General features: G+C 42.8%; 2 protein-coding genes across 6 annotated transcripts in view; one reads left to right on the top strand and one right to left on the bottom strand.

The window, feature by feature from the left end:
- Nucleotides 1–18,727, top strand: part of CDH23 (cadherin related 23) — a 573,109-nt gene that overhangs the window by 487,469 nt on the left and 66,913 nt on the right. The window lies entirely within an intron of this gene.
- VSIR (V-set immunoregulatory receptor) overlaps nt 1–18,727 on the bottom strand; it is a 42,802-nt gene that overhangs the window by 21,092 nt on the left and 2,983 nt on the right. For both annotated transcript variants that reach the window (XM_075934961.2, XM_006121492.5), the window contains exons 2-3: nt 7,089–7,544; nt 5,473–5,529 (exon numbers count right to left, since the gene is read on the bottom strand). In XM_075934961.2, the coding sequence (XP_075791076.2) occupies nt 5,473–5,529; nt 7,089–7,544 (513 nt within the window). The remainder of the gene's footprint in view (nt 1–5,472; nt 5,530–7,088; nt 7,545–18,727) is intronic.

Raw genomic sequence — 18,727 nt, 5'->3', positions numbered from 1 at the left:
GAAGAACGGCTCTTCTGCAAGAGGGCCTCTTGCGCAAAAAGTGGGTGCTCAATAATTATGCAAATGAGGCTCTGCAATATTCCACGCTTGGCCTCATTTACATATTTCTTGCACAAAACGGGTGCAGTATAGACATAGCCTTTGTCTTCACTAGCCACTTTATCCTGATGGTTGCATTTTGTAGACAAAATTCTAAGCCCACAAATAACTACATCAACAATGAATTCTGAGCACAGATAATCAGACAGCTACCTACAAAGCTATAGTTGCAAATCAGATAGACATACAAATATTTGCATGTGGGATCAAAATTGTGGTACAAGTTGTACTTTAACTGCGACTACCTGGTCTGCCAACATCCATGGTCTGATGTTCCTGGACCACAGAGCCCAGTAACAGGGAGGTCTGGCAGCAGGGCAAGAGCACTGCAGGGGGCACCAGCAACTCAGTGAGAAGCCCAGTGTTTGGGTATCGGGGGAAGAAGGGGGAGAATGGGTGGCACAGTGGGGAGTTCTAGCCTCAGTGGTGGCTGTGGAGCTCTGGTCCTGGCCTTGGAGCCAGGCAGCTGTGGAGCTTTGCCCCATTTGTGAAGCTCCAGCCCCGGCCACAGAGCCAGGCAGCTGTGGAGCTCCGGCCATGGGGCTGGGGCAGCAATGGAGACAGGGTGAAGCCCTAATCCAGTAGCAGTGCGGGCCAGCAGAGAGGGACCTCCGCTAGTCCAGCAAATCCCCTCGTTTGAGATCAGTCACGTCCCAAGGGTACCAGACCTGTATAGTTACTTGCAGACAAATAACTGTGCCTACAAAATCAAAGCTGAGGTTCAGACTTGCCAGCAAATGGGTGTCTTCCTTTATATTTACCTAAAAAAGCAAATTTATTGAATCACTTAGCTCTCTGAACAGAAAGGGAAATTTTTATCATTCAACTGGAGTAGGAAGGAAATTGTTTGTATGTCAACGAACTGTGGTGAGAAAATATCTACAGTAGCACAGTTTGGTGCTGTTTTTAATATGAGGAAGAGATACAGCAACACTCCCATATTTACAGTTGTGGGCAGTAATAAGTGAACTGATTATATACTGGAAAGGACTTTGTAACCCAGATCCAGATAAGGAATTTCCTTGATTTTCTGTGGAAAGCTAAATATTTGATCTCCGTCCTTTATAATGTTTAGTGAAATTTATGGTAAGTTCAGCAAATGCAAAGGGAGTAAGTCAAGACAAATATGTGTGCTGCAGAATTGAGAGGCAGAGATTGTGCCAAAATATTAAATAATTAGATTGGGATATATGGGATGTAGGTTTGAAGTTAATTTAGCGAAAGATTCCTGTCAGGGTTAGCTAGCAACCCGGCAGATTGCTGCATCTGATTCAGATTCTGTCAGTGGTATTTGTTGGACCTGCAGAAAAGTGAGAGCAGATCTGACACACCTTTTCTGGGAATGCCCAGAGATTCAGAACACGGGAGGAGGATCATGCTGATGGTGATTTCCCAAATGATCTAGGATGTGGGAGACCAGCTACAGAACGCAATGCACCGCAAGATGTAGAAAGCAATGCATTTTCAAGTTGTGCCTTTTCAAACTGACACACCATTCTCTTAAAACAAAAAGTAATATATTGAGCAAGTGAATGTTAACATCTGGGCTAAATATATCTTGGTGGTATGAAACTTAGAATTGATTTCATGCAGTGTGACAGACAAGCGATTTTTGATGAAATTGGGCTATATTTTTTGAGCTTCCTGATTATGGTAATCTCTCTCATTTATAATACAGGGTCTGTTTAATTTTAAATGGACCATATTCAGCTCTTATGCTAGGATTAAGTTCTACTGATTTTCTTAGGTCTGAATTTGGCTCATGAATTTCGAATGCTTGGAGTTGGGAGCACTGTGAATTCACAGAATATATTATATGTTATTTAATATTCTGTGAATTTACAGTACAGAACTGCCAACTCCAGGCATTCAAAAACCATGAGTCAGGCCCAAATATCATGAGTGTGGCTTGATAATACCAAGTAAAGTTATTTTTATTAGCATTCTGGTTTTTAAGTCTTTAGAGGTCATGTTTTCCTGGTTTCTCTGCAACCATTGGGGCTAGAAATTAATTTATTTTTAAAAAATGAAAAAAAATGTCACAGGGAACCCTTCCTGACTTCTTTTTCTGAGAAGTCAGATTTATTTTAAAGTGGGTCAGAATGAGATTCTGATAGATTACATTATTAATATGCAGACAAATACACAATTGGTTCATGATTCTGTTTAACTCAATATAAGCAGATTTTCAGTAGGACAGTGATTTTTCCAGATTTCTTTCAGTAACATCTGGTTCAGAATTAGCATCCTGCAGATTTCAGAATTCTGAGTGGTTGTGGGAGGACTGTACTGCAGGATACAATTTAGTTTTATATAGCATCTTCCATTCTCAAGGTATCTTCAGAGCAAAAAGTTAGAAGACTGGAGTTCAGTGACTGCATGGACAAACAGAAGAATTACATTGTGCCCAGCAACAGCCCAAACCCACAGGGCATTAGATCCCTGCTGAGAGAGGGAATGTTGTGTAGGGCATATTGGTGATGATTTCCCTGTTCCTTCTGGAAAGTGTCATGGAATATTTCCATATCTGTTTGCACAGCCACTACAGCCAAGTAGCTGAGGCTCTGATTTGCAGTCTCCCACCTAAAAGATGGTAAGTGAAGGCATCAGGATGGAAGTTACCTTTTGCAGGCCTGTGACTCAAGCAGTTTCAAGGCACGTGGTGGATCAAACCACCATGACATGGCAAGATGAAAAAGAAAAAGGTCTGAAAAGTACACTGGTAAGTGAAACTGCTCTATGCATCCAACCTGAGGCCTCTCCACTGCAGGATGAATTCTGCCTGACAGTAGTGGGTTAAACACAAATTCAAACAGGCAATCCTTTGGCTGCCATTAACCTTTTGGTGCTTCATGCTTGATACTGGAATTTGTCCAGTGCTGCAAAATCTGGTGTCCTTCAATGTAAGGACAGTTCTGACACATTCTAGGGCCTAAGGCTAACACTGGAAGAGCAAGTACGTTGTACCAGAGGGCGAGCCATCTGTATTATCACAGAGAACTCACTTTTAATTATGGAGATCTGTTTTGGACAGTTAGGTGCATAAATATATTATTTACTAATGTGTGGTATTGGTCTGATCACTCACACGAGATTTGGATGTCCTCTTTAGATACTCATATTTTCAGGTTAAATTAGCCTCTATGTCAGAAAGGAGGTGATTCAGTCTTAGAATAGCAACAGAGTTTTCATGGTATCACACAGGAAAAGGTTTCTCTCAGACTCTTCAGCTCTCTAAACTAATCCACTGCTCAGTTCTTGTTTGTGCAGTAGCAGTTAAATCTCAGACTTGTGTTCTGTTTTCTCCTGAACTGGACTTTCATATTTACTCCATCCAGGCCTTTTGTGTGTTTGCGCTGCCTTGGGAGATTCAGAGAGTAGCACATTGCAAAATTCCTCTTTCTAATGGCTCACTTCCTACTTTCACTGTTTGTGCAGTTTGGAAACTGAACCAGTCATCACAGATCCTTGAATGATGGTAAACCAATCCAACCAGTCAGACACAAAAAGTTACTCCCAAGATGGTTCCAAAGCTCTTTGGTATCATACCGTCCTTAGAAAAGGACCTTTTGTAAAGCACTATGCAAATCTCTGGTGCTACAGAAATACTAAACACTATGGGTGAATAAGGGAGCATACAGAAGAAACTCCAATATACAGGCAGTCCCCGGGTTACGTACAAGATAGGGACTGTAGGTTTGTTCTTAAGTTGAATCTGTATGTAAGTCGGAACTGGCGTCCAGATTCAGCTGCTGCTGAAACTGATCAGTTTCAACATCAGCTGAATCTGGACGCCAGTTCTGACTTACATACAGATTCAACTTAAGGAACCCCAGGCATCCCCAAGTCAGCTGCTGCTGAAACTGATCAGCGGCTGATTCCAGGAAGCCCCGGGCAGGCGTCCGGAGCAAAGCCGCGGAGCACGGGGGCAGCGGTTCAGCCCAGACGTGCTGTGGCTGTCCTGCTGCCTGCGGGCTCCGCGGCTTTGCTCTGCTTTGCTCCCCGTCCCCCTGGTCTGCAGACCAGGAGTACGGGGAGCAAAGCGGCGGAACATGCGGGCAGCGGACAGCCCAGACGCGTCTGGGCTGTCTGCTGCCCGCGTGCTCCGCGGCTTTGCTCTGCTTTGCTCCCCGTCCCCCGTCCCCGCTCTGCTTTGCTCCCCGTTCCCCTGGTCCGCATGTTCCGCCGCTTTGCTCCCCGTCCCCCTGGTCTGCAGACCAGGGCGACGGGGAGCAAAGCAGAGCAAAGCTGCGGAGCACGCGGGCAGCGGACAGCCCAGACGCGTCTGGGCTGTCCGCTGCCTGCGTGTTCCGCCGCTTTGCTTCCTCTCCGTGGTCTGCTGGAGACCAGGGAGAGGGAGGGCCCCGTTCATAACTGTGGATCCGACATAAGTCGGATCCGCGTAACTCGGGGACTGCCTGTATACTGTTGTGGAGGAAAGGGGAGGGGGGAATAGCTGGCATGCCACAAAGTATAACAGATATATCATTTTCACATTAAACTCAATTAGCCCTTTTAGGGCCTTACCCTGCATTGATCTACAGACAGAAATCTTCAGTGAGATAAATGAGGGAGTTCTGTGTAAAACTGAATGGCTAGCTATGGTGTTGGGTGTGGGATTTGGGAATGCCAGGAGGGAGCTGGAATGGACATGATGGGATACTGAAAAGAACCCAGAGAAGGGGGAAAGTGCTGCTGTCCTGTCTCTTGTTCTGGGAATCCCCCCTACATTCTTCACTGCAAAAACAGGCAGGACTGTCCCCCAAAGAATTTATCCCAGGCTTTATGTGCATGCTGGGATACAGCTTGGGGAGCTTAGTTAGCACGGTGTTATGTAAAATCATGCAGTGAAAGCTGCAGTTGAATACTGCGACAAACAAAGCCTCAGGGCCAAATGCTTGGCTAGTGTAGATTGGTGCAGTTGATGGAATGATAATTATTTAAACCAGCAAAGTATTTGGCCCAGCATGCTTTGTTTCATTACCCTTATTCACTCACCTTCTCATCACCGTGACGAGTCATAAAGAGAACAAGCCTAGTCCTTTCTCTGCATACACAGAGCATTGAATACCACACACCACAGTTTGAGACTGTGCTATGAGTGATTCCCATTGAATTCAGTGGGAGCTATTTGTAGTCTGCATGGAGAGTCTGGACCTGAGGAGATTCCAGGAACCTAAGACACAACTATCCCAATGGCTATTATTGCATAGAAACTAGAGAATAACTCTTCAGGAATTTAACTGAAGTTTGTATCTTTTAGGACAATTATTTTGTCCAGGTTTTGACCAAAATACACGTGTTCATTTTACACCTCTGCCTGGGAAAATACATAGAACAGGACAGTAAAAGGGCATTATAAAGAACACTTACTTTCTTTTTCTTTGCTGGCACCAAGATGAAATGTGCAATTTGGAAATGCTTCTCTGGCTGTGGAATTAAAGAGAAGAATTGGTTATATCTCCTGAGAGTCACTTCTCAGGGATCCAAAAGAAAATCCTACTTAAAATTTAAATAAGGAATTTCATTTAACTTTGCTTTATTGTCTTTCTTTTTCATTTAGGGTATGTCTACACTGCGACTATTCTGTGTCTTGACAGAGCGCCTGTTATTTCAAAATATCAGGCGCGCTATTCCAATGTCCCTGTAAACTACGTTCCATGAGGATTAAGGAACCTTTCAGAATAGCAGCTTATTTAAAAATTTGGTGCTGTGTAGACAGTACCAAATTATGAAATAATTGCGTAGTTCAAATTGCATAGCTTATTTTGAGCTGAGTGTGCAGCGTAAACACACCCACTGAGAAAATCAGGATGGCAGATTCCAAAAAATGGGGCATAAAAATGGCAATGACAGTTAGTTATGACTGTTATTTCTGACCTTCCCTCCACCTAATCCACCTAGAGCAGAGAGAGAAGTTGTAATGTAAAGGATTTATTGACACACATTTGAAATATGACCATTCAGGGTGCTAGTGGCAAAGCTACTGATGTGTCATTTGCCGCTAGCAAGTAGCACTACTCATTTGCCACAAGCAACGTGTATAAGTGCCAGTTAAACTAATTATACCAGGAATTGTCAAACGATTGTGTCCTGAGGCCCACATCTTATTGGAGGGATTGTTTAGTGATAACTAGCTTCTCTCTTGGTTGTGATCATGTTGATCACTGTGCCTGTTTTTGACCACAAAGGCCTCCTAACTGCCCATTCACAATTGCATAACATCCCTGTGGCAATGACAGGAATTGTTTGCATGAAAAAGTAATACTGATATTTAGCTGTCAGAGCACATGCCCAGTTGGTTCTCTGCATGCATATAGCATAAAACTCCATAGACCACAGTTTGAGGTTTATCTTTAAGTTGGGAGTAGCATAAAAAAGAAAATCAGCATTTGCAGCAGTCCAGTAAGATACAGCTTTAATTTCTAGCCCTTGATGTTTGCAAGATATTGGATCCTCAAACTGTCACTAGTCCAGGACTAAATATAACTTTTGCATCCAAAAACAATGTATGATATTTCTCTATCATTTTTGGCCTGACGGTGAACTTTTTTCTGAAAGAGATTGAAGAAAATCAAGGTAACTTTGTTTTTATTATGTAAACATGGGGGAAGTGCTTTCCAGATGCTTATATATTAAGAAAAAAGTTCTGATCTCTTCTTCCTTCAACCCAGGCCTATGACATATGTTCTACATCCAGGGTTGGGCCCCACAGAGTTTTGCAAATATACCTTGATCCTGCTTATAGCACCCCCTGGCCATCCAGCTCTGAATGCTAAACAACCTGAGCTTGTGTTCCTCTGTGTGGGCCTATAGCATCACCATCTTTGTCTATTGATTTTTGGGTCCAGTCTGGTTCCCACTAAAGTCAGTGAGTGTCTTTCTACTGATTTCAGTGTGAATTGAAGTTGTGCAGAAATTTAGTTATTATTTTTTCTTTGTAAAAGTCTCTCACATGCATTCCACACACGTGTCCCAGTTACATCTACCTTTCTGTATGCGGAGTTCCATGAAGCCATGAGACACTTGCGTGGTATGCAGTTTGCCATGTTCCTTTTTCGTGTCTACCACATAACAGCAGTAATTGCCACTGTCCTGCAGAGTCAGGTTCTTTATGATGATATGAAATGTCCCATGGTGATCCGAGGTGGTCTCCAGCCCATGGTAGTTTGCTCGCTCCCCATGGAAATACTTTTCAGTGACATTGCTGTGTGTCCCATGATGCCTCCCCAGCTCATGATGTAGGTCCCTTTCAGAGATGTTGCGGATATGCTGCTTCTCAGAGCAGCTTTGGTCTCTGTTGCTGCTGAAGTACCAAATTTTGTAAAGTAAGTCATGTGGAGCAGAGAGTGACCCAGTGAGCTTGCATGTCAAGGTGACATTCTGTCCTTCTGGGCAGACATAGAGTGAGTAAGGAGTCGTGATCGTGAAAGCTGTTGTCTGTTCTACATGGAGAAAAGAAAATCTAGGCAATTACAATGTAAGATAAACAGCAAGATGTTAAAGAATAGCAACTCTTTGCACTACTATGAAGATCTAATTAAACATACACCTGCAAAGAGCCCTGTTTGGTAGATAAGCACTATACCCATTTTACAGAGGAATGCACTGAGACACACAGAGGTTAGTTAAGCAATTCATACAAGGTTACACAAAGTGTCATTGCAGCTGATTTGGGATTAGAATCCAGGAGATCTGATCCCTAGTCCTGTGCTCTAAACACTAGTTTAAGTGCATTAGATTGGGCAATTAGATTGTATAGTGTACACATCATACAGGACATCACTAATGTTTGTAAATCATCTTTCCCCTAAGAATTAGATCTGAGGTCTCACTGTGTATCTTGTCATTTCACTGTTCCGTAATCATGGTATCTCAGAGTGACCAAAATATTCTACATTATAGCTTCTTTTATTCCATACAGCTACTACTGCTCTTTGGTGCAAACTATTAAAGACATTCTTTTAAAAAAAAAAAAACAAATTTCACCAAGAAATGTTAAGATATTATCAGTTCTGGCTAACTCTCTTGCATTACACACCTGATCATTTAGGATAGTTTTTCTCCACATTAATGCTGGCAAATAATATACTTCATACAATTCATAGAATCATAGAATCATAGAATAATAGGACTGGAAGGGACCTCGAGAGGTCATCGAGTCCAGCCCCCCGCCCTCAAGGCAGGATCAAGCTCCGTCTACACCATCCCTGACAGATGTCTATCTAACCTGTTCTTAAATATCTCCAGAGAGGGAGATTCCACCACCTCCCTTGGCAATTTATTCCAATATTTGACCACCCTGACAGTTAGGAATTTTTTCCTAATGTCCAATCTAAACCTCCCCTGCTGCACTTTAAGCCCATTACTCCTTGTCCTGTCCTCAGAAACCAAGAGGAACAAATTGTGTGTGTCTTTTACACATTTGGGGGAGGAGGGAGAGGGAGAACAGGATACAGTAAACTTATGCAATAATATACAAAAGGAAGTATGTCTTGTGGTGCAGAATTGTATAAGAAACCTTAAATAAGTAAAAATCAAATTCCTTTCATGGGGATTAGGTCTGTGAATCAAAAATAGCCGAAGGCAATGGGTGTTTCCCTCACAGCCAAGTGACTTCCTGATCATTCAGTTAATGCTATACCTGTCAAATACTTACATATTTTGGTGTCATTTAATCTGAACAGAGTCAAAAATCTTGTAATAATGTAAAATGCTTAATGCATGTTCGTTAAAAAAAAAAAAAAATTCAAGTAGAGCCCCCATGATAGTGGCACATGACCATTCTGGATTTTCAGATGCATTCAAAGCAAGTGCACTTTGAACAGATAGCACTTTGTTTGGACAGTTCATAATGTGCAGGACCCATAAAATAATCAGTTTTCTTTTGAGGGTCCAGTAAGCAAGAGGAAAAACCTTTTAAATCTTAGTGCTAGGTCCTGCTTCCATTTAAGATGGTAGCAAAACTCCCATTCAGTGGTAATAGGTTTGGTGGACACCAAAGTGGTACAAAGTTCTGGCTTTTTATGTAAATCATGTAATGAAAAAGTTTGACGTGTACCTTGATCTTATAAATAAATAACTTCTTTCAGTAGGTATAGTGTACTTGAACAATATAAGTAGTTACTATTTTTACTTCTGTAAACTAGCAAGGAGCTTTTGCCCTTTTCCTGGTTTGGGTGGCAGCAGAGATGTTATGCAGGTCACTCGCTTATTGAAACTAGGCCTGGGGGATGCTGTTGCGTGGTATCTTCGCACTGTAACATTTGCTGAGAGAGATCAAAGTGGATCAGGAGCCTCTGTGTTTGTGGGGGAAGACTGATGACAGGGGGAGTGTATGGTACTCAACTGAAGACATTTCAAAATGGCTGTGATTCAATTACAAATCCCAATCATTGGTGTTATAGTTAGTTCCTTCTCTCCCTCCTCCTCCTCCTCCCTCCCCGCTCCTAACCAGGGGGCTGTTAATGCCTGTTTTTTTAAAAAGAGAAATAACAACAGCTTATGAAACACTCCCACTCCAAGATCAGACTGTTTTAACCTCACCCTGTTTACGCAAGACTGCTTGTGTTTTCCATTTTCTCTAGAGGCAGAGGTGGAACTGGCTGACACACAAAATTCCTTAATGAGAGAAGTTGTTCTCTGCCGAGTTCAGAAATCCCTCATTGTTTACTGAAAATTGTTCTCAGAGGCCCAGCAAAGGAACAGCAGGGAATGTTTGTAGCTCCAAACTGAGGTGTATTAGCAGAGCTGTTTCTGAGGCTTGTGTTAGGGTTATGCAAGTCAGGATTCAGGTACATGAGCAAAGTTGAGTAGGTAGCAAGGACTGGAATAGTTAGGGTGCTAAAGGTTGGGGGTAGTAAACTGGAAAATCTCTGAGGTACCAGGATTGACATGGTGAAGCAGGGTATTATAGCCAGTTCTTCAATTTGTATACCAATGAGTGGAGGAAGACTAGAACAGTGCCCACCTACGTTCTGTCTAACTGAGCCTCCAGCTGTGCCACTGTCCCAGAAGCACTAGTAACCACAGGGATCCTTCAAAAACTAAAGAGGGAAAAAAGGAGGATTTCTTTACTGTATTTTTGAAACTCTTGGTAAAGAGGAACCACGTAACAATATGTCTCCAGGGTTTGGTTTGTTACACATATGATGGTGTTATGAGGACAAGATGTTCTCTCGCTACACTTACATCCTGTTGTTCAGTTGGATTCACCTTTATTTGATTTTTCTGGTTTTTCATTTGATGTACTTAGAAGGGCCAACAGAATACATTGCTCCAAACTTTCACAGAAGTCTTCCGGTACTGAAACAGGCTCATGTTCACTTGGTATAAATACTATGTAGGCCCTCTTTCCCACCCTCTGAAGATGGACAATCCTTGTTCAAATAGGGTTTAAAAACTACATTCTAGCCTAGGTCCCTGCGTTGACAAGAACTTAGTTTCTAACACAGAGCTGACTCTGTTAACCTTTTGAGGGTTATGTGACTTTCTCAGCCTGTAGCAGATCTCCAGCTCAAGTAGTAGAATTGATCTTGGACAAATACAAGTGAAAAAGGTCCTTAAAGTCTTTCCAGTTTTGTCCATTATTTGTTATATTTAGAACATTGTTGGACTTGGACCTCTTGGAATCATTTAACTGTGTTATTTATGGAAGCTGGGTCTGAATGGATTGATTACTTCCTTGTCAGCAATCTGGGAGAGGTGAGAGACCCTGGGTGTGTTTATGTAAATACAGTTTGCTCCTGCTTTGCTTAGATTTGCTAGATATTCAGCTAATAGAGTGGTGTTTTGCTCAATGTAATAATCTTGGCTGGCATTGAGTCTAGGATTGCCAGATGGTTTAAACAAAAATACTGGACACACTTGACATTACATCACAATTTACATTACATCTTATTTAGAAAATACCAGACATTTATATTTTCTCAATTTGTTTCCCGAACAGAGAGTTCAAATACTGAACTGTCCGGTTCAAAACGGGACACCTGGCAACCCTAATTAGGTCACACATTATGTTAGTACTGAATGCTGAGAGAGTGAAATATTGTTACCAATGTTGTAATTATTGTGAGACTACAGAAAAGCAGGATTGTGCTTAAACCTGTCCCAAAGGAGGGGTGTCACTCTTAGTTGAAAGAAGCTCTGTAAGGACAAGGGCTCAAATGTCAAAGCCATGTGAAAGAAAGAAGTGAGGGGGACAAGTATTTTGGTCAGGAGGCTGCACTCTCTCCCCAAAAGCACTCCCTAGAGTAGTCTGACCTATTTCTCCCCCCTATTCAAAGAATACAGCTAAATTGGTATCTTCAGAAGCCTGTTTGTTATTTTAATTGCACCTCAGAGCTAAAACTAGTTGTGGCAGAACTATGTTTCTGGTCTGCCTGCTAAGAGTTAAAATCACTGGGCGCTGAAGTCACTTGAGATGGGGCAGTATTTCTCTTTAGCCTTCAAAAGAGCTAAACATTACTAACAGATTGGTGTGCAGTTGTCACAACAGAGACATGCGGGCAATGGATGGCGAGTGACAGCCAGTAAGGCGGCAGCAGACAGTGTGACAAGTGGCTAGCAGGGTAACATCAGTAGGCGATGAGCAGGCAGCTACTGAGAGTAAGATGACTCTTTACCCCCCACCCAGGGTGGAAGGTAGGCGTGACAGGGGTGGGGCATGAAGAGCTTGTACCCCAAATGCTGCCAGTGGGAGGGGTACGGGGCTAGAGCCTCTGGGTAGCATGGGGGACTAACAGGGTGGCCTGGCACCTGCAGCAGAGGTTGTGCCTCCCTGTGCACACTGGTAGTGGTGAGGGGAAGCAGAGTAGTGCGGCCGTAGCCCACTACACTCCCCTGTCTTCTGGCTGCATCACTTGAAGGAGTGGGCGGGACCGTCCCCACGCTCACCAGTGGGAAGCTGAGTAATGTGGGTGGGAACCAAGGGAGCAGAGTGAGCTGGGGCCATGTCGCTCTGCTTCTCCTGCCACTAATAGGGGGGCTCAGCCCCTACTGCAGATACCAGTCCTCCTCCCCGCCTTGTCCCCTGGGCTGTACAGAGGCTCTGGACCCTTGCTTTTCCCACTTGCCGTATTTGGGGTCTGTGGCTACCTGGCCATCATCTCATGCATTGCCAGTGTTCACGCTGAACAGCAGTTGCTAGGTGCTGAGAAATGGGTGATCACTCCACCTGGCAGGATCAGCATTGTGATAGAGCCTGCATTGCCAGCATGTGGCGCAGACTGGATGAAAGATTTTCCATCCTTCTCCCCTATGAACCTGTGATCTCAGTTGCAATCTGTGGTGTGGGTCGCTTGTAGCAACTGAGCTTATATTTTATATGGACTTTGCATTACGGTACTACTGGGGTGTTGCACTGTTTGAGGTGCCATCCCGCTAATGAAACAATATCTCTTCTGCCTATCTGATAGTGGCTGATGTCTAAGTAGACATTAGAGAGCTTATGACATTTTATTTTAAGGCATGCATGTTTGCGATGGGGGCACGACCCCTTACCAAATAAGAGAAGTTATAATGTCCAGGGTTAGGTCTGAGCTATTGCTGAGCATGTTAAAGCTGTTGTTTTTGCCTATACAGTCACTGAGTTGCTAGGATCTACCTAATCACTTTGGGTGCATCTACACTGCAGGGCTTAACTCAAAATAAGCTCCGCAAATTGAGCTACATCAATTGCATAGCTTATTTCAAAATAGGGAGCGTCTATTAAAATACACGCTTTGAAATAGAGACAAATACAATGAGGATTACAGGAGTCGGAGAAAGAAGTCCTCCAGCTTGAAGTATTTTGACCCTATTTTGAAATAACTGTCTGCTGTGTAGATGTGGACTAAGTTCTTTTGGAATAGCACTAGTTATTTTGAAATAGTGTTGCAGTGTAGAAGTACCCTTGTGATACTTGTTTATGAAGAAAGCTAGGGAAGTCCTTCTTATGTGAGGGTGAGGGGGTTTTTGGACTTTTTTTTTTAATACTGAAAGAGTATATTCTTTAACCTACTCTGCAAGACTCTGCATCTTAAACCAGCTCTTGCTTCACCCACAGGATTTGTTGAGATCTATCTACAGTGGAAAATAAACACAACCCACATTTTTGGTAAGAGCTGCTATGCCAGCACTTGTGTGGGGGCAGAAGTTGCCACCTATGTAAAGTGTCTTTGGTTTATGTATTTGCCTTTTGTTTTCCAAGGTCAGATGGGAGTTCTTTAAAGACATCTAATGCAGCGGGTCTCAAACTTCAGCAGCTTGAGAACCCCCATTTTGATATAAAAAATGTTGAGGACCAACTCCCCCCATGCGGTCCACCCCCCCTTTCTCTGTCACTTATTCTCCCTCACCTGTACTCACTTTCAGCAGGCTTGGGCAGGCGCTGGTGTGCAAGAAGGGGGAGACGGCTCCAGCTGGTGGTATGGCTTGAGGGTGAGGTTTTGGGAGTGAAAGGACACACTGGGCTGGGGCAGAGGGTTGGGGTACAGGAGGGGTGTGAAGGTCTCTTCTGGGGGTACAGGTTCTGAGGTGGGGTTGAGAAGTTTATAATGCAGGAGGGGGCTCTGGGCTGGGGCAGGGGGCTAGGATGTTAGGGGGTGTGGGTTATAGACTCCAGGAGGGAGTTTGGATGTGGAGAAGTTGGGGTGCAGGGTCTGGGGTGGGACCAGGGATGAGGGGTTTGGGATGCAAGAGAGAACTGGGCCGGGACAGGGGGTTGGTGCATACTGTGGGACGGAGTTTGGGTACAGGAGCTAGTTTAGGGTGCAGAATCCCAGCTGTGCTTACAGTGGCTCGTTTGGAACCCAGGCCATTTATCTTTATCAACGTAATTCCTAGAACATATATTTTAGAGAAACATCCAAATCTTGATTTTAAAATTCTTAGCATTGGAGAATCCAACACAACCCTGGGTAATTGTTTCACTGGTTAATTACTCATGCCGTTAAAAATGTATGCCTTCTTTCCAGAATCAATTTGTCTAGCTTCAACTTCCAGCCATAGGATTTTCTTCTAGACTGAGGAGCCCACTATTAAATACTTGTTCCTCATGAAGATACTTATAGTCTGTAATAAGTTACTCCTTAACCTTCTCTTTGTTAAACTAAATAGATTGAGTGCTCTGAGTTCATGACTATACAGCATGTCGTGTAATCCATTAATCATTCTTGTGCCTTTTCTCTGAATCCTCTTCAATTTATCAACATTCTCCTTTAACAGACGGCACCAGAACTTGATGCAATATTCCTGCAGCAATTGCATCAATGCCAAATATAGAGATAAATTCCCATACTTGAGATTACCATTTGCACGTCCAAGGTTTGCATTAACTCTTTTGGGCACAGCATCAATCTGGGATCTCTAATTCATCTGATTACCTGCCATAACACCCAGATCTTTTTCAGAATCGCTGCATTCCAGGATAGAAACCCTGTCCTGTGAGTATGGCTTACTTTCTTTGTTACTAGATATCTACATTTACATTTAACCACGCAGTTTTGGCTTTCACCCAGTTTACCAAGTGATACAGATTGTGTTGAATCAGTAACCTGTCCTTTTCATTATTTATCACACTCCCAATGTTTGTATCGTTTTTGACTATATCAGTGATGGTTTTACATTTTCTTCCAGATCACTGATAAAAATTTAAATAGCGTAAGGTCTAGAATCAGTCCCTGCAACTTCTCTGGCAACACACCTGCTTGATGAGAATACTCCATTTGCAATTACATTCTAAAATCAGTCAGCCAGTTTTTAATCCATCTAATGTGTGGCATGTTAATTTTATATTGTTCTAGTTTTTCTTAAAAGTGCCATGTGGTACCAAATCATGTTGTGACATCCTGACATGTCATTGGCCGCACAGCAGTTTCAGGTTTTGATGGCACAGAAGGCCTATCTGACAGAGCATGATGCTGCCCATCCTCATCAGGACTTTCCCACTGGAATCAATGCAGGTGGTAGATCTGACATGAACGTAGCAGAGTAGGATCCATGGCTTTCACTACCTCTACTCAGTCCTACTCTTAGAAGTAATGGCACAAAATGACCTTTGCTTTTGCCTGCTTTCATGGAGCCCCTCTTTTTCCAGATAACTAGCACCATAGCAGCCCCATACAAAGCTGTGAGGAAAAAAAAACCTTGTAGGGTAGCATACAACTGGTGTCTAGGTGAGAGGAATATTCTGCTCTCTTAGACAGTAATGGGGGTTCTTTCTGCACAGTTGACAGAACTGCTGTCTAGAACTCTCAGTGGCCCTTGTTCTTATGAGGAGGGGTGCAGGTCATACACTGAGCCTATCCAGCCCTGGAAATACTATGAGGCTGCTGGAGTCTCTGGTAGATGGTTGGGTCTGTTCATGAGCGTCTGGCCCACAGCTGGAAGACACAGGTCTCGAGTGCATCCCATATAGTGTCCTCTTCATCTCCAACATTTTATCCTAACAGTTTTGCCTTAACCCAACCAACACACTACTGTGGCCTTGGTTGTGAAACCTACTTCCGTGTTCCTGCAACCTGTGGTGACAACAGAGAATGATGCAAGCATCCTGGGGACTTCAAGGAAGGCACAATTTCACATTTCACCTCACCAATGATCTCTAACACTGCAGGATTTCATTAAACAAAAAGCAGAGGAAAAACCCTAAGGTCATTTAATTAATTTTGTATCACTGTTGAATTTCTTAAAATAAAACTAACTTTATTTATTTTGTTTGAACAAATGAAAGTTCCTCTCCCTATCTCTCTGGAGAACTTCTGTGCCCTCTTAGGCCTACACTATGCCCCCACCTTCGGTCAATCTAAGGTATGCCACTTACCTATACAAATAGCGTAGCTGAAGCTGCCATACTCACCGCCATGGTAAGGTCATTGGATGCTGCTCTCCCATCAACTCTACCTTCTCTTCTTATCCTGACAGAGCACTGGAGTCGACGGGAAAGTGCTTGGTGGTCAATTTATCGCTTTTAAGCAGATACGATAAATCCACTGCCGGTGGATCAATTGCTGCAGCATTGATCCACAGTATAGGGAAGACAGACCCTTAGAGATCTTCCAAAGCTCTTTTGTTTTCAGTCCTCCTTGTTTTTTCTATTCCCTTGTCTCCCAGTGTCAGCATAGCAACATTCTGCTTACTCACATTTCCAGGGTGGGTAAACACAATATTTTATGTATTTACTTTTGTAAAAGTTGAGTAAAAATCAGTTTTTTCACTATTATCTTCTCCATGACCAGTGCTTGAAGTGGATTTTAACAAGAAGATGGTAATCAGTTAGTCTACCAGCCAAGGAGGAGGGGGAACTGTGAAGAAATAGTAGTTCTTTGCCTAGTCAGGGAGAGGGAAGGGTCTTTCTCTCTGCTGTTTGTGGAGAAGTGAAAACCATTCTGCACCTGTTGATCCTCACAGGTAGATTTTGTATCTAAGCTGTACATTTTCATGAATGTTGCAAGACTCTCTTAATTTGTTATCACTGGGCTTCAGTTTTCACCCCAGAGAGATAAATGTGGGGAATTCATACTTCTGTTAGGGCACAACTACATTGGGGAAAGGATCTTGTATTAACAATGCTTTCCTTGGTTTACTGTGCTGAATACAGATCAGTTATCCGTGGGGATTGGACCAAATTATTACAGAAAGTGAGATTGTGTTGATAGGTTCAACAAATCTACACTATCAGCCAAACTGTTTTCAAAATTGGTTGGAAGGGACAGAGAGGAACCATCGTTAATACCACTGTTAACTATTGGTCATTTTCAGTGTGCAGAGGGCACTTTAGAGTGATTCTTTCAGTCTGTCTAGGGGATGTTAAACCACTAACTGTGGTAAGCTTACCTGTAAGTGTGAGGCTTAGTGATATGCTTATGGGTTAATCAACCCTTGTCAGCAAACTCTGACAGTGGTCAGCTATGCCAGGCCAGAGCAGCCTCAGCCATGGAGTGGCCAGCAGGCTGGGCTGTGGGATCCATAGCCACAGCGGGACCCTGGCATGAAAACGGTTAGCCAGGTAAGTTCTCTTGTTTATTCAGTTAACTGTTTTAACTTCCCTAATATTGACTCATAGGCTTTAAGGCCATAAAGGACCAACATGATCACCTTGTCTGACATCCAACATATTGCAGGCCACCCCAGAAGCTCACCCATCCATTCCTTCAGAATAGCAGCATCAATCCGCTTTCATAAGAAATAAAGCAACTAAAACTTAAAATCCTGTTTAAATTCTTCAGTAGAAAGACACCAATTTTACAAAGATGCGCCCCGTGACCCAGCATAGCATTTTCCATGGGCTGTACCTCTGGGAGCCTTAGTTTTTAGAGTTTTGCTGTGTTTCAGTTTTCAAGAAAAAAATCATAGTGAAACTCTGCTGAATCTGCTGAATCTACATGTGAAACCACTACATTTCTCGCTGTTTCCACCTGAAATGTTACCTTCACTCACATTGCGGCCCAGACGTGGCATGATGAAAGGTTAATGAGCTATAGCAAACATTACCTGAAATTTTTAGAAATAGTGTGTGATATTTTTAGAAATAGTGACTAACACTATTTTTTTCAGCAAAAAGTACAGATTCAGTTGCACAAAAATTATTTGTAAATTCATGTTGGTTTACCAAATTATTCATGTAAAAATTACAAATCTAAATGTGGTGTGTTCAGGTTTTTTTAAACAAATCTTTGTTTATTATTATCATTTAGATTTGAAGTTAAGTTTTCTTTCAGAATTTCCAGTAATTTAATTTTTTTAATTGTCAAACATTTTAAAATGCTCCCAAATGAAACAGTGTTTCACTTTAAGCACATGCCATTTCATCTGACTTATGGGTTGTTGTTTTTTAACTTTTCTGTCCACCGGGAAATTTTTTTGACATTTTTAAATTGCCAACAAACCAAAAGATACGTTGTCTCTAGACAGAAATCCCTTAGCTATTACAACATAAGAATGGCCAAGCTGGGTCAGATCAGTGGTCCACTGAGCCTGGTACTCTGTCTCTAGCACTGGCCAGTGCTCCTTCTGAGAGAAGGAACAAAACAGGCCAATTCCCAGTGATCCATCCCTTTTCTTCTGGACCCAGATTCTGACAAGGGGTGGTTTAAGGACACCCAGAGCATAGAATTACATCTATTACCATTCCCTTCCTCTAAGTTCTATCTGTTTTTAAGGCTTACTGTCAGAAGTTGAAGTGCAGCAAGCTGGGGTACAAACCTGCCTTGGCTAGCATACCATGCACTGATGGCCCTTGGAGATCCTACTGCCACACACTAAATTTTCAGTTACGTGGTTTAATTTATCCAAATCTGAAACACAAGTTGAATAAAGTGCACCGTGGAAGTTTAAATGCTCAGCACGAGGGCACTCTCAGGGTGGCAGGCTGGGTCATGGTAGATTTACAGTTGAGCTTATTAAAACAAGTAGAGCCCTGCACAGGTACAAAATTTGTATCTGCATACGAACTGCAAATATGGTCCAAGGATATCTGCAGATGTCTGCCAATTTTGCAGGGCTCTATAAAAAAGCCTTAGACTGGCATCCTCTTAGGACATGGACCATCTCCTTGCATCTCTCTGAAAAGCACCCTGCCCATAATAAGCACTACTGAAGACAAATAATAGTAAACTTAAATTAGCATATTATCACTCTAAACACCATC

This window comes from Pelodiscus sinensis, chromosome 8 (genome assembly GCF_052426305.1).
Source record: "Pelodiscus sinensis isolate ZL-2025 chromosome 8, ASM5242630v1, whole genome shotgun sequence".
In the NCBI taxonomy this organism is placed as follows: domain Eukaryota; kingdom Metazoa; phylum Chordata; order Testudines; family Trionychidae; genus Pelodiscus; species Pelodiscus sinensis.
This window is presented reverse-complemented; position numbering and strand designations above follow the sequence as displayed.